We start from the raw sequence: 26,785 nt of genomic DNA on the forward strand, positions 1-26,785 counted from the left end.
ACAGGACATACATAGGACATGTTAAGCATAGCCCGTTCTTCTAGCAAGCACTGCACTGTAACCCTACAGCATGCATGAGGTGAATGAATTCACACAGAGTTTACTAGTTATACAATTTTTTTTTTTTTTAATGAAATGAAAAAGGAAGCAGAACAGCACATAAAAATTTGCCAATCAAAGCACACTTCCTTTGATTCAAGCACACAGCAGGTAAGTAAAATGCATTATAAACTTGAATTTGTTTTGGCTCATTCAACTTTCTGAGACTGAATACAGCTGGGAATTACAAGTAGTTGAGCTATATTATTTTGAAACATGAAGTCACTTCAAAATTTGCATAGTTCTATTGATGAAAGTGACTTCACGTTTCACAACATCATTTTTAGGTGTTACGTAACTCTATAGACATTTACATTTTGTACTGTACCAGGAACATTACAACTAACTTGTTCATGGAAATGATCTTATGGTCTCGGGTGGTGTTGAAAAAATATTTCGAGTGGTCGTAGGCCAATTCCAAGACAAGACCAAGTAAAATTTCACCCAAGTTTATGACAAGACCTAGACCATTGATTTGTGGGCTCAATACCAGTCTCAGAAATCACAACACTACAATTCTTATATAAAAGTAATGGCTTTCTTGAAACTGATTAGTCAGAAGGTGTAAGCAGCTCTGACAGCAGTTCTAGCTTTAAGGCAAATCACATGTTTATATAAATGGGTTTATTTTAATATATTGTCCGATAATCTAAGCCTAATGATAGATGGATATAAAAAGTGGTGTTATTTAACATCATTATTTCTGTAAGGAGATGTTTATTTAACAGTAAGTTTTCTGCCATGGGAAAGTGTTCAGGACAGAGGATTTTGCGCCTTCCAGTTCCTTAGCAACGTCATGCTATGTTTTTCTTCTAATTAACTTCAAATAGAGAAAAAAGAGAGACTGGTGTGAGAACGACTGTATGCTTTATTTTCCTATAACAACAAACCGTCTAGTGTTTCATTCTTTACATAATGACTGGCTGGGTGTACACCTGTGCTACGCAGCCTTAATCATGTAATGTTGGCTAACTTAGCATTCAGCAGCCACATCAAATCTTTCCAGGTTACCATGGCAACTAGCCACTACCTGTGGCTATGTCCAAAACTGCAATGTAGCATAATAAATAATATGCTAATGTAGTATGACATCTTATGGTAAGTCATAGTAGTAGGGCATAATATGGTGATATTTTAAATGTGAATTGTAGAACTGTCACACTCATCAGGATATTTTACACTTATTTGGTTAATTTGATTCCTCCGTATTTTTGCTCGAAAATTCTGGATCATTTGTAGGGAAACATGCCAGCTGACAAGGGTGCAAGTGCTGAAGGAGCCATTACTGCTCTCTCATTTCAGTTGCCTCCTCCCCCACCCGGCCTATAAGAGGAGCAGCTGTTCTCCATACGCTTGATTCAATTGCACCAGCAGAGCAAGAGTTATTATACTACCATCCTGGAGGTGGTCTTCTGATATTCTTGGAAATGATAAAAAAAAAAAGAGGCCATAGAAGGTGAGGGGATCGTTTTTCCATCGAGCTTTTGCCTCTGTGATGAATCTGTGATCTAACACATTTAGTGAGGGAGGAGGAAATGGAGGAGAAAAAACAAGGTGAGAGGATAAGTGGAGATTTGTTGTGAAAGAGAGAGAAGAGGCAGACGAAAGGGAAAAACAGAGAGAGCTGGAGCAGAAGAGAAAAAAGGGAAGAACAAGAGGAGATCCCTAGAGAGCAAACCAAGCTGAGCTCACATGCCTGTGGCCAATTAAACGTCAAGCCTATTGTCGTAATACCACGCACACACAAACACACACACACGCACACACACATGTACGCGCACACACTGAGTGGTCAATGAAGAGAGGCTGGATGAATAATGCACCAAAGAGTGGGTGTGGAGTGCTTATGAGGGAGTGTGTAAGCGTGCGTGTAAGCGTGTGTGTAAGCGTGTGTGAGGGATCCCTCCCCCGTCTCACTATGAGGTCAGCAGGAGAACGACGGTGTTGGGAGAGAAGACAGAAAACCGGTTGAAGGAGAAGAGGGAGCTGCGGCGGAGCAGGAAGAGGAGGAGAGGGAAAGAGAGAGAGAGAGAGAGAGGGAGCTGGAGGAATAATATGCTGAGCAGGGAGTGAGGGCTGCAGTGATGACGGCTATGCTGAGTCCTAAGATCAAACAGACCAGGAGAGGTACAGTATGCTTCCGTTTCTCACACACACACACACACACACACACACACACACATCATTCACACTCATCTTCCTGCATCTCCAGTTCAGCTTGCATCATTTAATCACGCTGAGCTGCACTGCTGATGATAAAATCCTGCTCTGTTATACTCGGCTCATGTTGCTTTGATGAATCTGTGCTTATGTCATTATGTTATTTGACACTGGATTTATGTGCTGATGACATTATTCATGCTCTCATACAGTATACTAAGCTTATTTATTATTTACTGCTTATTTAGTGCTGATTAATATGTGCTCTGTGGATATGGAGAGAGAAATCTGCAGTTAAGGCTAATATGCATGATATAATGCATAAAGCATTAAACTACTTAATGTACAAGCTTAATGTTAAGGGGAATAATATATATATATATATATATATATATATATATATATATATATATATATATATATATATATATATATATATATATATATGTCTTGCCGATTATGGATCATTTCAAACATGGCTAACATAAATCCTCCACAAATTACACTGCTACAAATGATCACAAATAATGGCCAAACAGCTTGTCATTACATAAGAAGAAGCAGGAAAGAATACGAAACAAGCCTTAATTTAGAATCTCCTTGCCTCAGTTTCATTGTGTGGTGGCTGACCATGAATACACAGCTGAGGTTACACCTCTCAGCAGCTGGGCACATCCCTCCTTTACACACACACACACACACACACACACACGTTTGTCTTACTATCCTTGTGAGGACCTTCCACTGACATTATTATTTATGTATTTAATGATACAAACCCTAACCTTCACATAAGTTATGCAAAGGAAACATTTAGGCCTTTATTCTTTTATTCTTTTTTTAATAAAAGCTGCATTTTTGTTTAAAAAAATCCCCACAAGGACAAATTATAAGATATTCCCATAAGGTCCCCACCAAGATATTAAAATATGCACACACACACACACACACACACACACACAGGTCTATCTTCATTAACCATCAGCAGCACAGTTTCTGGTAAATGTACCGGAAAACGCAGCGCAGGCTGTGAAGGTGATCTGTATATGGAATATGGATGACACTAAATTTTACATACAAAGACTAAAAAATATACATAAGTGCAACACACATATTTGGAATAAGGTGGTCCAGTTCATCACCTGACATATTATTATAAATACAAAATGTTCTGTATTACTGCTGATACAGTGTTAAATCAAACAGCTTTTATGACTCCAGATTTAGACGTAATGATTAATATTAAAGCATTGGATCTTTCCAGAAGACAGCACCAAACCTTCCAAACAACAGTAATTCCATAGCAACAGTACCTTTGATGATTTCTAATAACACCATCTGCTACAGACAGATTTCCAGCATATGCCTGATCACATGGTTAATACCCTAATTATGATTACAACAGTCTTAAAGAGAAAAATGGGAGTATATGGATCGTAACTCTGATTGTGCTGCTGTGTGCTAAAAGGGATATTTTACGAACCACATCCTAGAAACAACCATGACAGACTGGGAAGGTATGAATCATCACACCAAGAAGTCTCCAAAATGAAATACTGTGCTGTGTTCAGCTTGCACACTGACTTCCAAACTGGCTCAAAGTTAAAAAGGCTACGTTTACCACAGTGCAAACAGCCCTGCCACAAATTTACAGCCAAGACAGAACTGTGAGGAACAGATTATATAAAAATAGATATAAATCTGTCAATCTGTATTGTGCAACAGTTGTAAAATATGTTTCTTACATCTGCTTTAGAAATAGGAAAATATGCACATCAGCAAAACCTGCACATTAATCAAGCTACGAACTAATGTAACACACCATCTGCTTATGTTCCAAGTTTTTATCCATGAAATGAATAAAACACCCTCGATGAGCATTTGCACAATTTTGCCACAAGATGACTAGCATTAGAACAGTCCTCAACATGAGACGTTAAAATGTGATTATTAATTACTACTTAACATCACAAATTATAAATGGACGAACAGATCCAAAAATAAAATAAAATAAAATAAAATTACTGAAATACTAAAATGTTCAGTATTCAATATTTTTTACAGACCAAATGGATAGGATAGATAGATAGATAGATTTGTGTGTGTATATATGTGTATGTATTATATATATATATATATATATATATATATATATATATATATATATATATAAATGTTATAAAGTAGGCCATAGACTAGACTGCTTATTATATAGGTTCAAGATAAACTAAATGAACTAATTCACTACATAATTCTCCACAACTGATATGCACTATGCTAAATCCTACACACAAACTGCCTAAAGGGTCCTCAGCACATTCACTTGCTGAAGTGAAGAGCAGGCTACACTACAGGACACACACATGTGCACACACACAATGAAATTACAATCAGCAATGCATCTGCTTTATTGATTTTTTTTTTTTTCAGACCAGAGGCCAGGACAACATTGTCCGGTTTCCTCAAACTCATTCTGTGCAAAAGACAGAAGAGACATGGCTTATAGAAATATCAACACATAATATGTTAATAAGGCTGTTTTCAGACAATTACATTTTAAATGTTCTCAGTAAATGCTTAAGTGATACTTGTGCAATACTGGTGCAATATCCAGGTTTCTATCAAAGCCAACACTTCCTGAGACACATGAATTAGAGTGTCAAATAAAAAGGAAGGAGAAAAAAAAAAGATTTTCTTTTAGAAAGCTACACGTGCATTGATCGAGTGCCTAAGGCCCAGAGGCAACAGGCACACTGGGTGTAGGATTGATTTCCATAAATTATACATGATGAGTCTGTCCTCAGAGCCCCTGTGGTTCAGGCGAGTGCAGCCCTTCAGTGTTCATAACTGCAACAATTCAGCTCTCATTTCCTCCCCTAACTATCATATCTGGATATGTCTCTTTTAATGGCTTATTCTATGGTGAGTTCTTTAATGCCTGTATAACAAATAGAGTGGTGGTGATATATCAGTATGACAGTATATCATAATAAGAAAACCTGAAATAGTTTTAACTTTAACATTATGCTATACTGATAAAGACAATGGTGCTTTTTTGGCTCTTAGATCCACATCATTTCAAAATATTCCAGCAGTTTTATAACTAAAAATAATCTACAGTGTCATATAATATGCTGAATTGTACTTTATTTTACTGTTACCAACATTTTAGCCCCTAACATACAAAAAAGAACCCTATTTGTGTTGGAATTAAATGAAGGAAGCAGGTATATATCTACAGTACATGGAAATTCAGAATCAAATCTTGTCCAACATAACTGAATAATATACAGCACCATTAGACCTGCACTACAACCTCAATGATACCCTTGAGGCATTATTAGGGTTGAAAAGAGCATCAGTGACAGAAAATACACAGATATTTGGACAGAAGCTATAAAACACTTACCTAAGGGTAGTCAACATGGTCTCACAATTGTACATCAGGTACAGAAACCTGCACGAGGCAATGCATTAGAACAATATATTGGTTAAGATCAGGTTGAGGGGCAGTCTAAGCCGTTGTAGCTTTTCTTGTGATTTCATTCATATGAAATCTAACCAAATCATTCTTTCTTGTTACAGTTCCTATGAACTGTGACGTGTGCGATCGGGTTGCTGTGTGGTAGCCAAAAAAAATCTATTTGTCTACAATCCTTATACAAATATTTAGTGCCAAGTCTGACTTGGAACACTATGACCAGTAAGTTATTAGATTTGAATCTAAAGTTTAAACGTGTTCACATATCTAGTTTATGGCCACAGTAGCCCATCTGTTATGATTGTAAAATACAGTTTTAATCTATTTCAAAATACCCAACCTAATGTACCTCTATGTTAATTACTAGCAATATAAATTATATTAACGCAAGTAAGGAAAAGAAATACCCTTTACCTCCTTCTTAGGGCATGTGCATAGATGGGAGTGTAAATAAAAAAGACAGTGACATACATTTTTTTATTATTAATCTGAACATAATTAAAGTAGCAAAGGTATTGTTTAATGATAAAAAATAATCATGCTAATAATGATCTTCTTTCAGTAAAAAATTTGTAAATATAATCTTCACCTGCACAAAATATCATAAGATGAAAATAAATCGTCAGGATGTCTGCTGTCTTTACCTACAGCCAGGTCAAAGAGCATGGTGATGGGCGAGGTGAGCCATGGCTCGGGTAGTTCTACATCTCCAGGTCTCCATGAGGGAGTGCTGAAGGCAGGCTGGCTCAAGAAGCAGAGAAGCATCATGAAGAACTGGCAGCTGCGTTGGTTCGTGCTGCGCTCCGATTATCTCTATTTCTACAAGGACGAGGAGGAAACAAAGCCTCAGGTACATGACTAATAAATACACTTAGGCAGCACAGTAGTGGGTTAAGGTTGCTGAATACTTGCTTTAGGCCAGGATGTGAAATAGTTTATTACACGTTTATTACTTGATAATTTCTTTGGGTCCCCACTTGAACTTGCGTCTTAGTTGCCCGAACAAAAATTTAGCCACTTTTTCTGTAATTCACACTTTGAAGAAAGTAATGCATGCCAGAACAACAGCAGTAGCATCACAATAAAGGCATGTGAGCAGATAAAGCCAAAAAAGCTTTATCTGAGTGGTCTCAAAGGAGAGAAAACACTGGAACTTCCTAATGCTGTAAAGCAGAACCTTACAGTATATGACTAAATCAGGTTAGCAACATGAGCAAAGAAAAATAGCTTAATATCTTGATGAGGTTCAAACTAGGAAAGCAACTCAGTCTTGCTAGGGTTTAGCTTCGGGTGATGAGTTGCCATCCATGATAAAGATGTCCACCAGACATTCTGAGGTCTGTGCAAAAACATTTGTCTGAGGTAGGCAAGGAGAAAATGAGAAAACTAGTGTCTAGCAAAAGGAACGTTAGCTAGCTACCTAACTTACAGTAAGTGGAAGAATTCTGTTAGCAAATGTAGATTCTGCGCAGCAGGGCTTTCTGTACATGGGATTATTAAAATATTAATGGTCTTTACTTTGTACCTGCAAATTCTACCCAAAACCCCTTTAAGAAATTTGACAGAGAATAATGTCCTCTTTAAATGGAATCTCACCTCATCCTTAAATGGAATCTCGTTGTTGCTCAATGGGACCTGCTGTACTACTGTGGACGCTGTCCTCTAGGTGAGGTGGCAAGATCCTCCCACTCATCTTTAACCAGCAGTACCCTGAAACATTTTGTTCTTGAGGAATGAAAGGTAGGTTTTTGGAAGCAGGGCAGGTCATGGATCCCATTTGCCATTTTAGGTGTAGTGGGATATGTCCTCCAATATCAGCACTCGGAACAGTTAAACAGTTATGTCAAGGGATGTCTTTGCTTTTACGTAGGATTTGAGGCAACAGAGCAAAGCTCCCGTCTAGACTCACTCATAGTACAGTAATAAGCAGATGGATGAGGTAATAACATGGTAAATATTGTAGGTAATAATTGATAGTTAGCTGAAAGGCATACGAAATGACTGGGTGAAACATGGACTCATCTAGTGCAAGACTGTCAAAGCCCAACATCCCGACTAATGAGTTTACTGGATTTATTTATCTCAGTAAATACTATAGCAAGCAGCTTCTTGAGGGCTCTGGTCTGCTTGCTGAAATGACTTATGCACTTGGGGATGAGTAGATCAGCCTGCTTATAATGAGAAAGTAAACTGGAATTAGCTGGAACCTGAATCTATTGAATGGTATACAATAGCTCCTATCATCTACAGTATCATGCTTCTTGGCGTCTCTTGGCTCACATCCAAAGGAAGGATGATAGTCCCACAGAATATTTAGCTGAAGAGCCCTGTGTTTGTCATAAGATGGCTCCAGGTAGAAGTGCTTTGGAGAATGTCCTTGTTTACATCTATTTAGCTCAACAAGAACTCTCAGCATTTTGCCTCAGGTTACAACATTGTCTGTAGTTTGGTCCCTTTGAAAACCTTGTAGCAGTAATACTCTTAGTGCAGCCGGTGAATTCTGCCTCCAATATGCTGTTTAATTTGCAAAGTTTCTTTTCAAAATCTTCCAGTTACTATCAGGGTGGGTTTGGTATATGGATATACTCAAACAATCCTTGAAATGTTTAGCTATTGTGTTTACAGTGTGAAGCAGGAGTGCCTATGTATGCCTAGAATTTTAATTGTTGCTACTAGCATTGTCCTCTCAGAATTCTGGCCAAAGATTGCAAATGTGGCCAAGCTATAATCTTTGTAATGCACAAGCACAGCAATGACTTTTGGCATAATCCCCTTCTCAGCCACACATCTATTCAGATGTGTCCGACACAATAATTAGGCAGATTTCTTGTTCAAATGATGGGTTCTTGACCTGGTCTGGTATTCTGCAGCATTTCTTTAAGTTGGTGGTCTGATCGATGTAGTCTTGACAAGGGCAGGGTTGCTTAATAGTCTGTACTCAAACTTTGAGCTGGTCCTGGAGAATACACTGAACTTTGTGTGCTTTGCTTTTGCCTTTCCTTTTTCATCCAAATACTCTCCTGAGATGACAGAGTGCTTTAGCAAAATTGCTTAGCCACCATGTGACCAACATTCATTCATGCCTTCATCCTTAGTAGGTGCTTTTGTCCAGGTCAGGATCAAAGTAGATCTGGAGCCTATCCCAGGAACACTGCGTGTGTATAAATCCTGATCAGTCCATCACAGAGCATGTGACTAACATTTCAACTCAATCTCTCCATTATGTCTTGGTAAGTCTGTAATAGTCACTACAGCCCCTGGATTCTGCAGTATTCCCAGGGTTTCAACACACTCATTATTTTTCCCAAAGTGAGTTGATTGTACTCACTAAATCTCTCTGTGTAGTTTGGAAGGGCATTGGCACCAGCACGAGCTTGTCTAAGTTTAAATGGTTTATGAATATCTTCTATTTAGAGTTCACATCTTGAAGTAAGTTTTCAAAAGCTATACTTTTGTTCTTATACAAGAATGTTTTTGATATAGTTTTTGGGTTTGTGTAAGGCTTACCTGTGGTGAACATTAGCTTTTTACTGTCAGTCATACAGTAGGATAATGTGTGATGACTGGGAACTGGGATGAGCTCTGTACTAGTTTTTTCCTCTGTCTATAATCTAAATTATGAAGCACTCCACTATGTGGTGTGATGGCTATTCACAATATACACTCCACTTTATTAGGAACACCTGTACAACTTCACATTCATGCAGTTATATAATTAGCCAATCAAGCAGCGCAGTACATAAAATCATGCCGCTACAGGTCAAGAGTTTCAGGTAATATTCACATCAAACATCAGAATGAAGAAAAGTGTGATCTCTGTGGCTTTGATCATGGCAAGTTGTTGGTGCCAGATGGGCTGGTTTGAGTATTTCAGAAACTGATGATCTCCTGGGATTTCCAAACACAACGGTCTCTATAGTTTAAACAGAATAGTGTGAAAACCAAAATACATTGAGTGAGTGACAGTTCTTTGGGTGGATACACCCTGTTGATAAGAAATGGATATGGCCAGACTGTTTCAAGCTGCCAGGAAGGCTATAGTAACTCAAATAATCAGTCATTACAACCATGGTGAGCAGAAAAGCATCTCAGCATGCACGAAAAACATCAAACCTTGGGGTGGATGGGCTAGAACAGCAGAAGAACACATTGGGTTCCACTCCTGTCAGCCAAGAGCAGGAATCTGAGGCTATCATGGGCACAGACTCACCCAAACTGGACAGTAGAAGATTAGGGAAAAAAATCACCTGGTCTTTTCCAGTCTTCAACTGTCCAGTTTCAGTGAGTCTGTGCCCATGATAGCCTCAGATTCTGGTTCTTGGCTGAAAGGACTGGAACTTGATGTGGTCTTCTGCTGTTCTAGCCCATCCTCCTCAAGATTTGGTTTTCGCACCATTCTGTTTAAACTACAGAGACTGTTGTTATGCATTCTGAGATGCTTTTCTGCTCACCATAGTTGTAAAGAGTGCTTATATGAGTTAATATAGACTTCCTGTCAGCTCTAACCAGTCTGTTCATTCTTCTCTGATCTCTCAGCCTGCATTTCAGCCTCTGGTATTTCAGCCTGCAGACCCTCTGCTCACAGAATGATTTTTGTTTTTCGTGCTAAAAAAAAAAAATGTGTGAAAATCCCAGGAGATCAGCAGTTTCTGAAATGCTCAAACCAGGCCATCTGGTAGAAACAACCAAGCCACAGTTACAATCACAAAGATCCATTCTGCAGTTTGATGTGAACACTAACTGAAACTCTTGACCTGTATCTGCATGATTCTATATGATTGACCTGTGCTGCTGCCACATGATTAGCTGATTGGATAGCTGCATAAATGAGCAAGGGTACAGGTGTTCCTATTAAAGCGACCGGTGAGTGTATGTACTGTATGAGGGCTGTAGCTGGTGGGATACATCCACCACACATTTAAATTGTGCAATTTTGCTCCAGACAGTGGGTTGAACCTGCCCGTCACCATTTCCAGATGATTGACATTTTCCTCAGAATACAAATACAGGCATTAACAACTGTCAGTGTTCTGTGGCCCAATCAATAACATTCGGTTTTTGTAAGCAACTCATTCAGACTGCCTGAAGTGTATAATAGACAGCTCTTCTCATCAGAGCCTGTCAATAATCTACCAGTCACAAATGCTTCACTCACCAGGGTGTGTGCGCAAATGTCAAACCAGTCTGCTTTCCTTCTTTTAATCAATAGAATTCCAAGTGCTGAGCTTCACAGGCAAATTACATGCTGTGAAAAAAGGAGATAGAGAATGAGCCATCTTCATACCGCACCTATTTTATCTAATCTGCAAGGATTTTGAATTGTTCATAGCCAACTATTCAGTTGAATCCGAACCTAATAATTGGCTACAGAGGTAACTTAGCACTGCTAGTGTCTGGAAGGTTGTAAGTTAAAATCCTAGGACAGCCAGAAAGCCGCTTGAGCAAGATCCTTAACCTTAGACTGCTAGTGCTGAAGTGATATACTGTCATGCTTTAAAGTCTCTTTAGATAACGGTGACTTTCAAGTGGGTAAATGTAAACGATCACTGAAAATAAATTCAATACTTCAGTCTAAAGCCTAGGGGTGGAATGGTGGCACAGCAGGTAGTATTGCTGCCTCATGGCTCCAGGGTCTCCAGATGGAGCCTGATTTCAGGTTACTGTCTGTGTGGAGTTTCTCATGTTCTCCCATCAGTTGGGCATTCCTGCCTCATGCCTAGTGTTCCTGGAATAGGCTCCGGATCAACCGTGACCCTAAACAGGATAAATTACTGGATATAAATGAAAGTCTGAAACTGAGATATGTTTACGTGATATACTTTACCATTTATATTAAATGGAACTGTGCATCTTGAAGTACTGAGATCTTTGTGAGGTTAAATCCTGGACCCTCAATGACAATCAACAATGAACTAATCTGAAAAATGTGTTAAACATTTTCTGCCACAGTCTGATGTTAATAGGAATGGATTTAGCACTATGTCTGCTGGAAAAGTAAATGGCTTCATGAGCTGCTGGTGCTACTTCTTCAATAAATCATGGTGAATAGATTAGACACTTCTTTAACTTGATCGTTCAACCCATTAGAGGAGTCAAATTAATCCAGATTGACAGATTAACAAGGCTCATCAATAATGCTTATTTTGTGTAAAAGTAATAGAGTTATATAAACAAATGTGTTTACATTTAAAACATGTATTTTAAACATACTAATGCAATTTTTTTATCGCCGCAGGGTTGCATTTCACTCAAGGGAAGCCAAGTGAATGAGCTTACAGCTAATCCTGAGGAAGCAGGCCGATATCTATTTGAGATTGTCCCAGGTAAGAAAAAGAAATGAGCTGTATAAAACAAAAAAACTTAACATTGTCTGAAATCCCTGGTCTGAAACCTTTTTTTTCCACAAAATAATTAAACAATTTAAAACAATAATCAGGGTTATTGTGCTAGGCCTATTTTTTTATCCAGGACATTTCACCCTGAGAGTAAATAGAAAAAATAAAAAAAAGGTGATTTTAGTCACTGTCACAGTCTCACCCACCTGCGCACACAGAGCAACCTTCAGGACATGGGAATATCACTAATATATGAGCTGAAGATAAACAACACACATACATTGCTGTGGTCTTATAAAATCTAAAATGAGGGCCTGGTTCAATGGGATCTAGTAAACAGAACATGAGGTTTAAGCAATTTTGCCATTATTGCAATGGTGCTAGGCAGTAGAACTGAAAGCCTTGTATTTTGAATAACCGGTTACTTTTACATTTTGGCATTTGACAGATGTGACTTACAGAAAGTACTTTGGAGTCTCTCTGGACTTATACAAAGTGACTTACAGAAGTGCTTTGGAGTCTTTATCAAAAACACATCCTCATGCTAGTTCACTAGATCTGGTTCTAGGAGTACCATCAATCAAAAAACCCTGTTGGAGAAGTTTACAGTACAAAAAAGTACACAATTTAAGTACTTGGTGAAAAGGTAGGTATTTAGTCTTCATTTGAAGCTGTTGAAGCTAGTGACTCCGCTGTTCGGGCAGCCAGGGGACGTTTGTCCTGCCAGGGGAAGTTTGTCCAACCACCTAGGTGCCAAGACAGAGAAAAGCCTTGATGCATGCCTTCCTTGTACCCTGATAGATGCTGGGTCCAAGTGAGCAGTGCTAGAGGATCGGAGGGAACGTGGTGCAGAGAGAGGTGTGATAAGTTCTCTAAAGTAGGTGGGCACTGGTCCATTTTTGGCTTTTTAGGCAAGCATCAGTTTTAAATCTAATTTAAATCTGATATGACCGGCTACCGGAAGCCAGTGGAGGGAGCATAACAATGGGGAAGTGTGGGAGAACATGGAGAGGTTGAAAACAAGTCTTGCAGCTGCATTCTGGATTAGTTACAGAGGTTTGATGGTGCACAGAGGCAGACCTGCCAGGATTGAGATGCAATTCAGTCTCAAAATGACAATGGACTGAACAAGCACCTGAGTGGCCTCTGTGGATAAGAAACGGCTGTGTCTTCCTAATGTTGTAGAGGAGGAACTGGCATGAGAGAATCAGTTTAGCAATGTGAGGTGAAGGACAGTTGGTTTTCCCTGGTTATCCAGAGGTTGTGCGCAGTGACAGATAGTGAGATCTGAGAGTTGTCCAGGGAGATCACAAGACCTTGACATCTCCAGAGGTGTACAGCAGCTGAGGAGCTGCCAGACATGCTCAAATCTGTGTAGAAACATGGGTGTCAGGGGGAGGAAAGGAGAGGATGAGTGTCATCAGCATTGCAGTGATATGAAAACCCATGTGAGGATATGACCTCCCCAAGAGTGCAGATATAGAGGGAGAACAGAAGAGGACCCAGCACTGAGCCGTGTGAGACACCAGTAAAAAGTCTGTGTGGAGCAGATGTGGATCCCCTCCATGTCATTACAGGTAGGAAGCAAACCAATGCCATGCTGTGTCAAGACTCAAGAGGATGGACAGGAGAGTCTTGTGCTGATTCTGTTCTTATTAAAGGCTATAATAGAATAACACATTTACTCCTCATCCCATTTACTGTAGCCACATGTGTATGTGTGTTTAATTTATGACTAATTTATGAGTAAATATGGTACAGCATTACGTCCATCCATTCTGAGAGTCTGAGCATTTATTTGAGGACAAACACATTGCCAGGCTTTTACCATGACTAAAGGTTATGACTACATTATGATCAGATTTCACCTGTGTGCTGTTACCTCAGATACACACCTCGTAATCACTAACCCATTTCAATCTCTACGAACCCACTCAGTGTTCACAGAATATTGAATTTGCTCTAATCCCTTGTGACTTACACATTCTCCTTCTTTTCCTTTAGTAATCCACGTAAAACTGAAATATTTTACGGTTTTGAAATGAGCAGTGCAGACAGCTGAGGGTCAGCAGCCAAACACAGGGCTTCCATCCAAACAGAAAGAGAGTAGGGTTATATGTTAAGATGCAAATCTGTAAACACTTGTAATAGTGGCAAATTAGGTTAATTTAATGCCTTTATTACTTTCTGTATATTAATAGTAGTCTTTGGATGCTATTTAAAAAAAACACACACACACACACCAGTTGAGATGTATGAAATAATTACACCAAACTGATGTACCTTATACCACAGCACTGCTGGATTCTCCAGTCTGTTTGGTCAAAAAGTGTTGATTAATTGTCTATAACAGCAGCTTTGACAGTACACAGAGTTAAGAATGTGTATAACTGTTAATATGGTGAAGTTTTCTGTAAAGAGACATTTATTTATTTAGAATTTTTGGAAGGAGAGGTAAAGCTGTAACTTTAAATATTCCATCACGGGAGAGTTTTCAGGACCATGTCTTGCATTTTCTTTGTATTTTAGGTCATTTTCATTTTAAGACACAGAAAGAAAGGAAGAGAAGCTGGTGAGAGAATGACTGTATATACCTCTTGTAATATACAGTAGGTGATAACAGGGACTAACTTGTTTCACAGAAGTTTCACAACATTATTTGCCACTAGCTGATGCAAATTAAACTGATAAAAATGTATGACGTGTCATTCTTTAAAAGAAAAAATGCAAATTTCTGTGATATAAGAGAAGTTCAACACTTCAGGATGTGCTGTTATTGGAAAATAATCAACTTGCGGGGTTGTAACAGTAACTCTGCTTTATGACAGACTGTATCAACTCCCTGTTATTGATTAATCTCCTATAACAGCAGGCCCTATCATGTTTATTCCTACAAATAGACACAGATAATATTAAATGTTATGTTATTTTTGGTGAGATGTGGTCAGTAGATTATATTGGATATGCCAGTCTGATAGAGACAGTGATTAAGAACCATAATGAGGGGAAAAGATAATGATAATGATAAGAGTTAAACACTGGATGCTGGACACTGGGTACCACAATGAGCATAATTACAAAATATGTGTCAACCCATGACAATGATTATATTATATTATATTATATTATATTATATTATATTATATTATAATTGGAATAGAAGTGAAAAGGTGTTATGTTTTTAAAAGACTTGGCTTGTGTTTTTGTAGAGTGTGAAAGATAAGATATGAAATTTCACTTGACAGAAATAGTCCTACTGGAATACACAGTGTAAGCCTCGAGGAAGGATTAAATGTGCAGTGATATCTGAAAGGGAATATCTTTAGTAGTCCCACTGCTACAGAGATTGAATCTCATTTTCACACTCAATGAAACAAAGTCAATTTAAACTAAAGCACAGATGTTGCTAACACTATGCCCTGGCCCTACTGGCTCTGCATCCGTTCCTTTCGCTTCAGTTTACACACAGATAGATATTCTGTTTAACCTCCAGCCTAGAAACCAGCACAAGCCTTTAATGTTACTTTCTCTTTACAGACTGGCACACTCCATACTCTCACAAACCACATCTGGACAAGTCCCCACACTCGCTATATTAACCTGTCAACTTCCATTTTCCATGTGTGACGTTAAAAGCAAAACCTAACAGCATGAATAAATGCTGGTGAATTACAAACACTGCACATGCTTCTATCCAAATGTTCTGCAAAACTTAAAGTGCAATCCTATAAAGTGGACAGACGCAAATGTGAATTGTTTCCATCAGTGTAAATATACTGAGGAAATGTAGCAAGATTATGTAATCAAAAGAACACCAGCCAATCACAGCAGTGGCAAAGTCAAGCATTCATTTCAGGTGGAGTTAATATGCGAAATAAAATCTCTGCATGAACTATACATTTAAACTGATAAGTGTGACATGCTCATGCATTTCACACGGCTACAACACAGTAGTAGAAGCATTAAATGGTAATTAAATTTGACATTAAATTATTAAAGTCACAATCTACCATCAACATAATTAATACCTTTATGACAGTCACACTGTCATTAAAATGATTAAAATTATATGCCTTTAACAGGAGGAAAAAGATATCTTACCTTAAAAAGCCTTCAATAAACCCCCAGTACGTCATCAGCTGCCACCTCGATATCCCTATGCTCAGAGGGGAGCTAGCTGGCTAGTAGCTTTCAAACAGAAACAGGAAAAATCCATGATTCTGATTGGTTAATCCTGTTTCTCACCATAGAAATTCTCTCTAGATGTGATTAAACGAACTAAGGGACACATTTGTTTAACATATGGTGTGGTTAAATGTGGTGGAATCGTAATGATAGTTTTGTTAAACTTTTATGAGTATCACTGTAGCACATTTCGCAAAACAATCTTATCTGACACATATATAATCAGCTGCACTGTATGTGTGTTATGTTAACCTGCTACGAATAAGCATTTGGAAGTATCATAGAATATTTCAAGAGGTTCAAACCCAAAACACTAACCCCACCATACACCCCCAACCCAGCAATACCTCTGAATCATAGCCATGAACTACATCTAAAGCTAGTTTACTAGGTATAGGTACACTAGGTACTTGGCATGGAAAGCAATGTGAAACAGTCTGCCCCTGTTGTGTGTTTTCTCTAACAGTTTATAACAGTTTTCTCTATTACAATAACAATGACCCACTAACTGCAGCTACTCAAAAAACTGCATACTACTATACTAAATAAAATGAGAGTACACCATTATTCATATTATAGTCGCCTATGGCAGTACACTAATTAAACATACTAATTAAACATACTGTTTAAACATACGATGGTACTATGCAAGTTTAGGCATGGGCATCTTGATTTATTTGCAAAATCTGTTAGCATCACCTTGATTTGCAGCAAATCATAAGGAATTTTTCACTCAATATGAATGCCCTTTTTTGTCTATATTATTCATCGTGCAAATATTCTTCAGTGCAAATTCATATAAATTATTCACATAAAACTGCAGAAATCAATGTAGTAAGAGCTCATAATCTACTGAAACTCCTCTTTCAGTTCAAAACATTTATTTAAATATTGTTCCTGAGAAGTTATGCCCTCTGGACAATGAGCCAGGGCTGGGGGGTTAGGGGGGGTTGGGGGGGTTGGGGGAACTGTTTCATTGATATGCATAGAATATAAGCAACAATGGCACTGCTCATTACTGTGGTGCCAGTGACGAGAGGGTGGTGAAACCAGTGGGAAAAGCCTGCAGGCTGACGGGAATTTCCCCCAAACGCAGGCTTTAAACTTACAGAGTGTAACTGTGACACTGAAGCATCTGCTTAACCCATTCGATACTCACACGACCAAGAAGAGGAAATGCTTCAGTAGAAAACGAAAGACAGTAGCTCCAGGACAGGCTTGGGAAAAGGGGTCTGGTCCAGCCAAGTGCTCTTGGATTAATTGGTCTGCCCTCTTTGTTTGAATATGCGTTTGTTAAAGCTGAGGCGTTGTTTGAAAAGGATTGACAGAGCAGATTGCGTCAACGTACATTGAGAATAGGGTGAATGAAGCTAAGAAGTTTTTTGAACCTTTTGGGGACATGCAAAACAGCATTTGATTTAAAGAGTTGCCTGAAATACTAGCTAGCCCATTGAAGTAAGTAATGAAGTAAGTGAATGAAGACTTGTTCTTCGTCTTTTGGGTGAAGATGATTTGGCACAAACAGCTCCAAATGATTTGTACTGAGCCGGCTTGACTCGTGCCCATTCTGGGTTGGGGTACGAGGGACACAAGCTCAAGTGATTGGCATGGTCCCGATGTAGCACTGTGCCAGGTCTTCACCCAGCACAGCATGGGGCATAACTGCTGCAAGCGAAGAAGGAACAATCCACTACAAGGTACAGTTAATATTTCTAATAATATTTACACAGGTGTTTACAGCGTAGCAATTGATGACCCATGAACTGCAGCCATCTCTTTTGACATTACATCCATACAACTGTAGTGTTTGTTTTAAAATACCCGTTATACGTTATATATAATACATTATACCTCATATTTTATCTTGATTAGTAACAGTATAAAAAAATATTTATGGAAATACACACAGAAAGCTTTTCCCATGATTGGGGTTTGATATTTTTCATTCAGTGTGCCAGTAGTTTTGCACTGGAAAGTAAGTTAGAGATTGATGTAATGTGACAATTGGTTTAGTTTTACAATACAATACAAAATAAACATTCTTTATAGGAATATGTATATATATATATATATATATATATATATATTTTATAGATGTTTTTATAGGTATGCGGTATGTACAAACGTCTTAGGCACCCCATATTGTTTTATACATTTTTGATATTGTTTGCTTTAGTTTGTTAATAGAAAAGACCAAATTTTAGATGTCCAAAAATTAATTTTCCAAAAAATATAATGTTACAGAAAAAAATAGATGGCATGTAGTTTTACACATTCTCCCCATGTCCAGTTGATTTCCTCTGGGTTCTCCGGTTTCCTCCCACCTCTCAAAAACATGCCGGAAGGTGGATTGGTGGCTTTAAATTATCCCTAGGTGTGTGTGTGTGTGTGTGTGTTTATGCATGGTGCCCTGCGATAAACTGTCATCCCATCCAGGCTGTGTTCCCACCTCATCTCCAGTATTCTCCAGATCCACCTCGACCCTGAGCAGGATAAAGCATTTACTGCAGATGAATGAATTAATTAAGAAATTGAGCCCTTTTCAGATGAAACATCACTGGAGCTTTCTGTAATTACAAGGAAATATTATTAAATAATTACCAGCCAATTTGATTATAAAAGAACATGACAGTGTTCTCAAGAGAACTGATGCAGTTGATGTAGGCAAAGGGTGTGCACAAGTATATTGATTTGTTTTAGCTTTTATATTAATTTATATTATATATAAACATTTTCATTAAAATTATTTTTGAAAGCATCTTTGCTTTCAGAATTCCTTTGCATGTGCATAAGAGTTTTGCACAGTAGTGTGTGTGTGTGTGTGTGTGTGTGTAATAAAACCTGAATAGCACTATATTAGCTATTGAATGACTTACATATGTCAGAATACTGGCACTTTCCTAATATACATCATCTGTAAGAGGTCAGTGGGAGCTGTAATAGTCCAATTAAACTGCAAATTTCTCAACACACCACACACGCTGTGAGTATGTGTGTGTGCATTACGTAACACTCTCAGAGGACAGATGGCATTCGAATGCCTCACCACAGTGAGATAAGAACGACTCTGTGTACTGTGGGTGTGTGTTACATCCACATGTCTAACTTTGTCCAGTCCATTACATTAAATGATGCTGATTATCTAATTGATTTATTTGCATGTCGTATATTTTTGGTTTGAAACTGCTAGAAATCTCTTGACTGAACGTCCGGAAAATGCAGCGTTATACTTGAGTTATGGAAGAAGACCCTGATTCTCTTTATAGTCCTTTCACAAGAATAAAAGTTTTTTACATGAATTATAAATAGATAGATAGATAGATAGATAGATTATACTGTAATTATATACTGTAAGTTTATTATACTGTCAGTATAGTGTTGCCACCTTTTACATGGGGAGCAGAGCCATCTGCTGGTGATACATCAACCTGATTTTAATGTACATGTATATACAATTAGCTCCACACTTAAGCTATTTTTTTTATTTCTTATTGTTTTAGTGTGATTATCAGACAATGTGGATGTTACTTTGATATAATGATTCTTTCTTTGAACGTTGGATTTGTGATTGATGATGTATGAATGCATCATTAGCCAAAAAAACAGGACAGTTAAAATGCACTGTTCAGATTAAGACAGATTAAAGATGACACACTAAGAAAATTAGAAATAGTGAATTGTTTATTTGTTAAAACCCTCGAAACTCCACACCAGTGTTAATAAAAGTAAAATATAATAGGTGTACTGCCATTCAAACATATTCAGTTTTAATCTGTTTCCCAGGTGCAGCTGGTGAAAAAGACAAGACGCCTGTGAGCCATGAGACCTTTTTGCTCATGGCCAACTCCCAGAATGATATGGACGACTGGGTGAAGGCGATCAGACGAGTCATATGGGCCCCTTTAGGAGGAGGTAAATATAAATAGGAGGTGATCAGGGTAACCTGCTTACCAGATCACAACCCTGCCTGTATAACTGCACCATGAGGTTCAGCCGTGTTTTACAATAACCACATCTCTCAGGGTCAGATAAAAAGTTTCTTACAGCCACCTCGGATTTAAACTACAAGCTCCACCCCAGTTACATTGAGATTTATAAAAAGTAAACTTGGTGTAAATGTGCGTGTTGTACTCATACTCTCAAATGTGTGTATGCACACTTTTAAACTTTTACTAGGGGAATGAAACGAAATACTGAAATGAGCAAAACTAACATATAAATTAATTGTTATTCATTTTTCTACAGTAAATACTTATACCTGGCATTATCCTGGTAGAGTGGGCCCTAAAGCTTGTGCACACATAATCTTGCACTGTTTGATATTTATCAATCTGATCTGCAGAAAAATGCCTATATTGGATCAGGAACTAAAAAGGAACCACAGCCATGGAAGTTAAATTGCAACAAAGGAAGAAATGTAAAAAAAAAAAAAAAAAAAAAAAAAAAAAAATGTGAGTGAGGGAGCCCTCTGGTGGTCATGGGGGAAGGGGAATTGTGGGGAAGGGGAATTGTACTTGACAGTACCTGGGGTTTTGGAAAACTTCATGTGATTGAATTATACCTTACAGTTATTAAAATCACTAGGTTTTCAGTAGTCATTCAATGAAAATTTCTCACTGAGGATCTTCCACCTGTATCCATCCCACACCACTTCGTAAAATAACATTTTTAAAAGTCGCAAAGACACCTTACTCCCTCGTATCTCTACCATCGTGGAATCCCTTCTTTTATCCTGCCGTGGTCAAGCAATAAAACATAATAAATCAGACAGTCAACACGGAGGTTCCTCTAAACTCTATCCAACAGCCTAGACAGCAGAAACATCCTATTTCTCTCACAGTCATACAATAAGAACAGAGAGAAACCACAAAACAATACACACTTGCCTCTGGGGGCAAAACAAAACAATTTCCATGTTTCAGCTTTTGGCAAAACCTCATGTGTGCTGTATGAATAATGTTCGATGTGCTTGTATGTGCTTATCAAATAAAAGATCAGTGTACCAAGTCCTTTTCAGTTCATTAAAATGATGATCCAATGTTCAACGATCCAATGTTGGATATCTTTCCTCACCAGAATATCCTCACACTCGCAGACTAAAGTGTTATGCTGACTATTTATCCTGAGATTAGGTTTCAAATACTGTGGTATTAATAGTATGTTAAAATAGTTCGTAAAGATATCTAGATTAACATATGATTTGTGAACTAGACATGAAATAACAGTACTGTCTTCTGTGAAAGGAAGTAGGGATGATTCCAAATTGTAAACAGATACAAATACAGATATAAATAGGAGGCATTCTATTAATCTTTTTAGAAAGTGGGAAAAAGAGGAAACTAAACTAGTTAGAAAATGTCACAGCAGGTGCAAAAAGTATATAACTGCACAAAAACCCTTCCAATCTAGACCATGCCTTCTTCTGGTTTAAATCTGAATCCAGATACAAATCCAGATACAAATATCTGTCCTAAATGGATACTGATCAATGACAGTCATTGATACAGACACAGATAGTGGCATTGTGTTACAACCCCTGTGGGAGGCACTGGACTAGTAGACCTACAATAATAATAATAATAATAATAATAATAATAATAATAATAATACATTAAAATGTAGATTTCATGTAGACTAAATATAGCATACATTCCAAGCAGGACTAGAGAGATATTCTCTTACCATCGAGTGTCAGGAATGTTTCTGACTTCCCCACTTACAGAAATAGCACTGACGCCATGGTGTTCATTAGCCAGCCACCGATATTCCTCAAAGGAATAAACTGGTGTGTTACATAATAAGGACTAAATCTGTAATCCATTTTTTTTTTTTTTTTTGGTAATTTGTCATTTTAAAACTTTCCGTCTGCTTTTAAGCTTTGATAGGACTGACTCTGTAAGCGTGCCTGCGTGCTATTTCTATCTCACTCGTCGAGACGAGCACCATGCGACACACTGGAATGGGATACCAGTGACCAGATGTTCAAGAAAATCAAAAATATGCCGTTTTTTGTCCCAGAAAAACGAGTGTTGTTTTGTAGTTCATGTTCCTCTTTGAGCTACTATAATTTTTGCCCAGTATATGACAACTGTGATTGTGCTGCACACCGGCTGTATCATCAGAAGTGTGGTCTGGACTTCGGCTGGAGAAGAGCAGGTTTTTGGCAGGATTTTTCAAATGCTGTTAAACGCTATTTAGATGAGGCCTTATATTATATTTGTGTTACAGAAACATAATATCCTAAAGACTTTACATGTCTGTATTAGTCAAATATTCCAGTTGTGCGTGAGTATTGAATTGTCTTTATTTCTTTACAATTAACTGCAAGTGTAATAGCATAAGCTGTCTTCTGTTATGTACTATTTTTGATAGGAATTTTTGGACAAGGCCTGGAGGACACAGTTCAGTACGAAAAGAAATTTGGTGTACGACTTGTGCCACTTTTAGTCGAGCAGTGTGTGAATTTTATTCGGGAGCGAGGACTTGATGAGGAGGGTCTCTTCAGGATGCCAGGCCAGGCCAACCTGGTCAAAGAGCTTCAGGATGCTTTTGACTGTGGAGAGAAACCTCAGTTTGACAGGTACAGGATTTTTGTGTCAATATCTCTTTTTTGTGTCAGGATTAGTGCGTCAGTATCTCTAAATATTGTTTATATCACCAGTGACGTGAAGATATGTTGGGCATTTTGAAATAAATTTTACAATTGGATTGCCATAACATGAAAAAATATGGCCTGATGTATTATGAAGAAGATGGGATTAATCCAAATAACTGCCATTTTTATGATATTTGTGATATTGACTATAGTGACTGGTGGTCCTTGGTTAGATCCTGATTATGGGTTATTGTCCGTGTGGAGTTTCACATGTTCTCCCACATGTCCACATGGTTTCCTCCAGGTTATCTAGTTTCCTTCCACATCCCAAAAAACATGCCAGCAGCTGGATTGGCTATGCTAAGTTACCCTTTGGTATGATTAAGTGTGTGAATGTGTGTCCATAGTGTCCTGCAATGGACTGGTGTCTTAACCTGGGTATAATTCCTCCTCATACCCAGTGTTCCTGACCCAGTGTTCATGACCCAGATCGTGATAAAATGGATACTTAAGATGGATGAATGAATGAACTATCATGACTAATGTTCATAAACCATGACTAACACTTTAAACATTTGCAGTAACACTGATGTCCACACTGTGGCTTCCCTGCTGAAGCTCTACCTCAGAGAGCTGCCTGAGCCAGTCATTCCCTTCTGCAAGTATGAGGATTTTCTTACTTGTGCTCAGCTCTTGGCCAAAGATGAAGAGGAGGTAAGTAATTATCAGTAATGATCTGCTAGCACTATCCCCTTCAGCCAAACAAGTAGCTGCAAAGCATGGACATTTGTGGTATTATGTACACACTGCTACCACAACTACTGTGGTAGAATTAACCTTGTGATGCAACATAGTCTTTATCAAGGCTGCATGTTTACCTTTTGTGCCACCATTATTCACAGGGACTACAAGAATTAGGGCAGCAAGTGAAGACTCTTCCCTCTGCTAACTACAACCTCTTAAAATATATTTGCAAGTATGTCCATAGTACAGGCTTTAGGAGCTACCTACAATACTGAACCAATTTTCACCCAGCCTAGTAAAATATTTCTTGTGTCTGAACTTTTAGGTTCCTCGATGAAGTACAGTCACACTCTGGTGAAAACAAAATGAGTGTACAGAACTTGGCCACTGTGTTTGGACCAAACATTCTTCGTCCTAAAATGGAGGACCCAGTAGCTATCATGGAAGGTATTTTTTGGTCATCAATGTAAAAACTAAATTCATTACCTCTCTAATTGTGTATGTCAGGACATTGCACTAAAGTCTTTTCATTTCAGACCACAGTTTCTCATTACATTTGGCAGGAACCTCCCTGGTCCAGCATCTCATGACTGTACTCATCAGCAAGCATGATCAGCTGTATCCTGATCAGGAGTTTGAAGCACCTGAAGTCTCCATGGAAGTGAGATCTCAGTGCCAGCACTACCAGCAATCCAACCTTGTTGGCTGGATCTCTGAAGAAGATCTCCAAAGCCTAACACCTCCTGGGAAGAACCCCAACACTAGTGACAACCCCAGCAGCAGCAGTACCTCATCCCTGGATGGTATCTCAGGAGGCCCATCTCCTAAATCAGCCTCTCAAGGAAAATCTGAGACAGCCATCAGTCCAAGCAAGCAAGCCAAAACTTTACCTTCCTGGAAATATACTTTCAAAGGTTCCTCACCGCGACCACAGCCTGCCAAAACTGCCGGTCCATCTGCAGATGTGACCAATGTCTCCAGTGGAAACTGGCTCATGAATGGACTCTCGTCATTGAGAGGGCACCGTCGTACTTCTACAGGTGAACGCGCAAAGGATTCTGGGTCATCCCAAAGACTGTCAACCTATGACAATGTCACATACTCGTCAAGCCCTGGGAGTCTTCCAAGTGTAGACAGCACTCAGTGGTCCACCTTATCTTGCGAGATCTCAGTGTCAGGGAGTGACAACTTAGAGGCAGACACCAGGACAGAATCAGATGAAAATTCTGTAGATCCGGAACCGACTGTGGATGAAGTAAACTACATAGAGCAAGAGGATGCTAGTGGCAACATGGTGTCCACCTGCAACAGTGACACCAATATACACAATATAGTGCCAGTCATCACAGTCATGGCCGAGGACACTGACGAAAGCTCCTCATCACTGGTCAGTGTGGTAGGAGCACTGAAAGAGGAACTGAAGAGTCAGAAACTGGTTTATGAAACCAGAATCAACAAGTAAGTCTTACACTTTTAAAGAGTCATCCATAACTGTATCTCTAATTAAGAGTAAAAAAAAATAACTTTTCTTGTCTCTAGAAAGGACCTATTGTGTCAATGTTTCCTTGATTCCTTATTTTCCACTCTGCAGGCTGGAAGAGTCAAGTGCACTGCTCCGTGCCCAGATGGAAAGATTAGAGCATGACATGGCACAGGAAAGAAAGAAACAAAGAATGCTGGAAATCAAACTGAGGAACTCTGAGAGGGCCCGGGAGGATGCCGAAAACCGCAATCGGCTCCTGGAAAAAGAAATGGAGGACTTCTTTTCTACACTCGGGGACCTGGCTCTTGGAACTAGAACAAGTGACATTTAGGTTCTATGTGTTTTAGGACACGATGGAAATCATCCACAAACCAGTCTGTGGAAACTGTGGACAGTACTGTCTCTGCATTTCCTCAGGTCTCTAGAAGTGTGTGGACTGAAATTCTATGTTTATTCCATGACTATTTCTCTAACCTCATGTTAATTGATTGTCTTGACCAGGACCTAAAGGATGACAGAATATGTAAGGATGGACACAAGGCTTTATTCAACAAGGCCTACAACATATCACTGTGGATGTTAGGTTAGTCGGTTCCTACCAGTAATATTAGGCTTTTTAGCCAGTTGTTTACACTTACAGCTGTTTTGTTTGGCTCTTTGTCCAGGTAAAGAGACAGTTTCCCAACTAATGCAACAAGACCATTTACACCCAAAGCCCGTATAAACTGCTGGCATTATTTGGTTTGGGAACATAAAGTGTTACCTCTGCCCTAGAAAAAAGGAAGAATTGTAATGACAGTGCCTTTGTGGAGGTTTTGTGTTGAAAAAGTATCACCTGGCTTGCGTGACTCAAATAGTTTCTAGTGTTGGATTAAATATTGGAAACATTTCATGTGGTGTATTATATTAAAATGAAAGGACTTGTAAAAAGTTATGAAAAGTCACATTACAAAACACATCATACATGGGAAATGGTTATTCTCAGATTTTATGAGATATTTAAGAAAGTGATTAGAGGTTAATATAATGTTATAAGAATGTGTTCACTGTGTTGGTTGGTTAATTGGAATTTTGAATTGACTTTATAGTGTGTAAAATCATTACAGGGATGCGCTGTGTATATTTCATGTTGGATGTGTCCAAATCAGGCACTGAAGTAATATTTTAGTAACAGCACCTATGAAAGTTATGTTACATCTCTTTTTGTTATACTTGATAAAGGAGCAGTCAATGTTTATAAATCTGTATTACAACTGGAACTGATAAAGGATACATGGCCGTATCTGCAATGGAAGTTTTGTTGATTTGCACCCAGTATTTCTAATGCTTCTAATATCAGTTGGTTTAATTGACCAAATTACAGAATGTTCCTCTGTAGCTTCTTACACTAAAGTCTATTTCTGGATACAATTCAAACAAGTTTTTTATGACTGTCGAGCATATTAGGATGTCATAACGATCCATCTCAATGTGCTTAAGTGTTATTCATATTTTTGAACCAGTTTATGTGGTGCTATGTATCTGTACACAAATATGTGCAATTAAATGGAAAACTGGAAAAGAGAATAATTTATAGGTGTTTTTTTCCTTAATGGACAAATCACAAATTGTGTGATGTGATAAAATGTGATGATGAAGTGTGTGTGTGTGTGTGTGTGTGTGTGTGTGTGTGTGTAGCCAGATATCACAGAGAAACCAGAAGC

General features: G+C 38.4%; 1 protein-coding gene across 4 annotated transcripts; it reads left to right on the plus strand.

The window, feature by feature from the left end:
• Nucleotides 1-1,487: 1,487 nt before the first annotated feature.
• si:dkey-191m6.4 (rho GTPase-activating protein 22) lies at nt 1,488-26,759 on the plus strand. 4 transcript variants are annotated; one of them, XM_026915685.3, is made up of 10 exons: nt 1,488-2,226; nt 6,391-6,590; nt 11,976-12,063; nt 20,044-20,172; nt 22,633-22,840; nt 23,437-23,569; nt 23,758-23,831; nt 23,925-24,046; nt 24,136-25,057; nt 25,191-26,759. In XM_026915685.3, exons 1-10 carry the CDS (start codon nt 2,184-2,186, stop codon nt 25,411-25,413), a joined length of 2,142 nt encoding a protein of 713 aa, XP_026771486.2. In that variant the 5' UTR covers nt 1,488-2,183; the 3' UTR covers nt 25,414-26,759. The 4 variants fall into 4 exon arrangements, with proteins under 4 accessions (XP_026771486.2, XP_026771487.2, XP_053094668.1 ...); XM_026915686.3 differs by having other exon boundaries at nt 1,493-2,226; nt 24,163-25,057; XM_053238693.1 differs by lacking the exons at nt 1,488-2,226; nt 6,391-6,590; nt 11,976-12,063 and adding an exon at nt 17,248-17,957.
• The last annotated feature ends 26 nt before the right edge of the window (nt 26,760-26,785 follow it).

The sequence above is a fragment of the Pangasianodon hypophthalmus genome, chromosome 12, assembly GCF_027358585.1.
Source record: "Pangasianodon hypophthalmus isolate fPanHyp1 chromosome 12, fPanHyp1.pri, whole genome shotgun sequence".
Classification (NCBI taxonomy): domain Eukaryota; kingdom Metazoa; phylum Chordata; class Actinopteri; order Siluriformes; family Pangasiidae; genus Pangasianodon; species Pangasianodon hypophthalmus.

Excerpts from the sequence above, each read along its gene's own strand:
- si:dkey-191m6.4 (XM_026915685.3), top strand. The coding sequence starts at position 2,184 with ATGACGGCTATGCTGAGTCCTAAGATCAAACAGACCAGGAGAG. Across the intron at positions 6,591-11,975 it reads AGGAGGAAACAAAGCCTCAG|GGTTGCATTTCACTCAAGGG; the intron begins GTACATGACTAA and ends TTATCGCCGCAG. Across the intron at positions 20,173-22,632 it reads ATGGGCCCCTTTAGGAGGAG|GAATTTTTGGACAAGGCCTG; the intron begins GTAAATATAAAT and ends TATTTTTGATAG.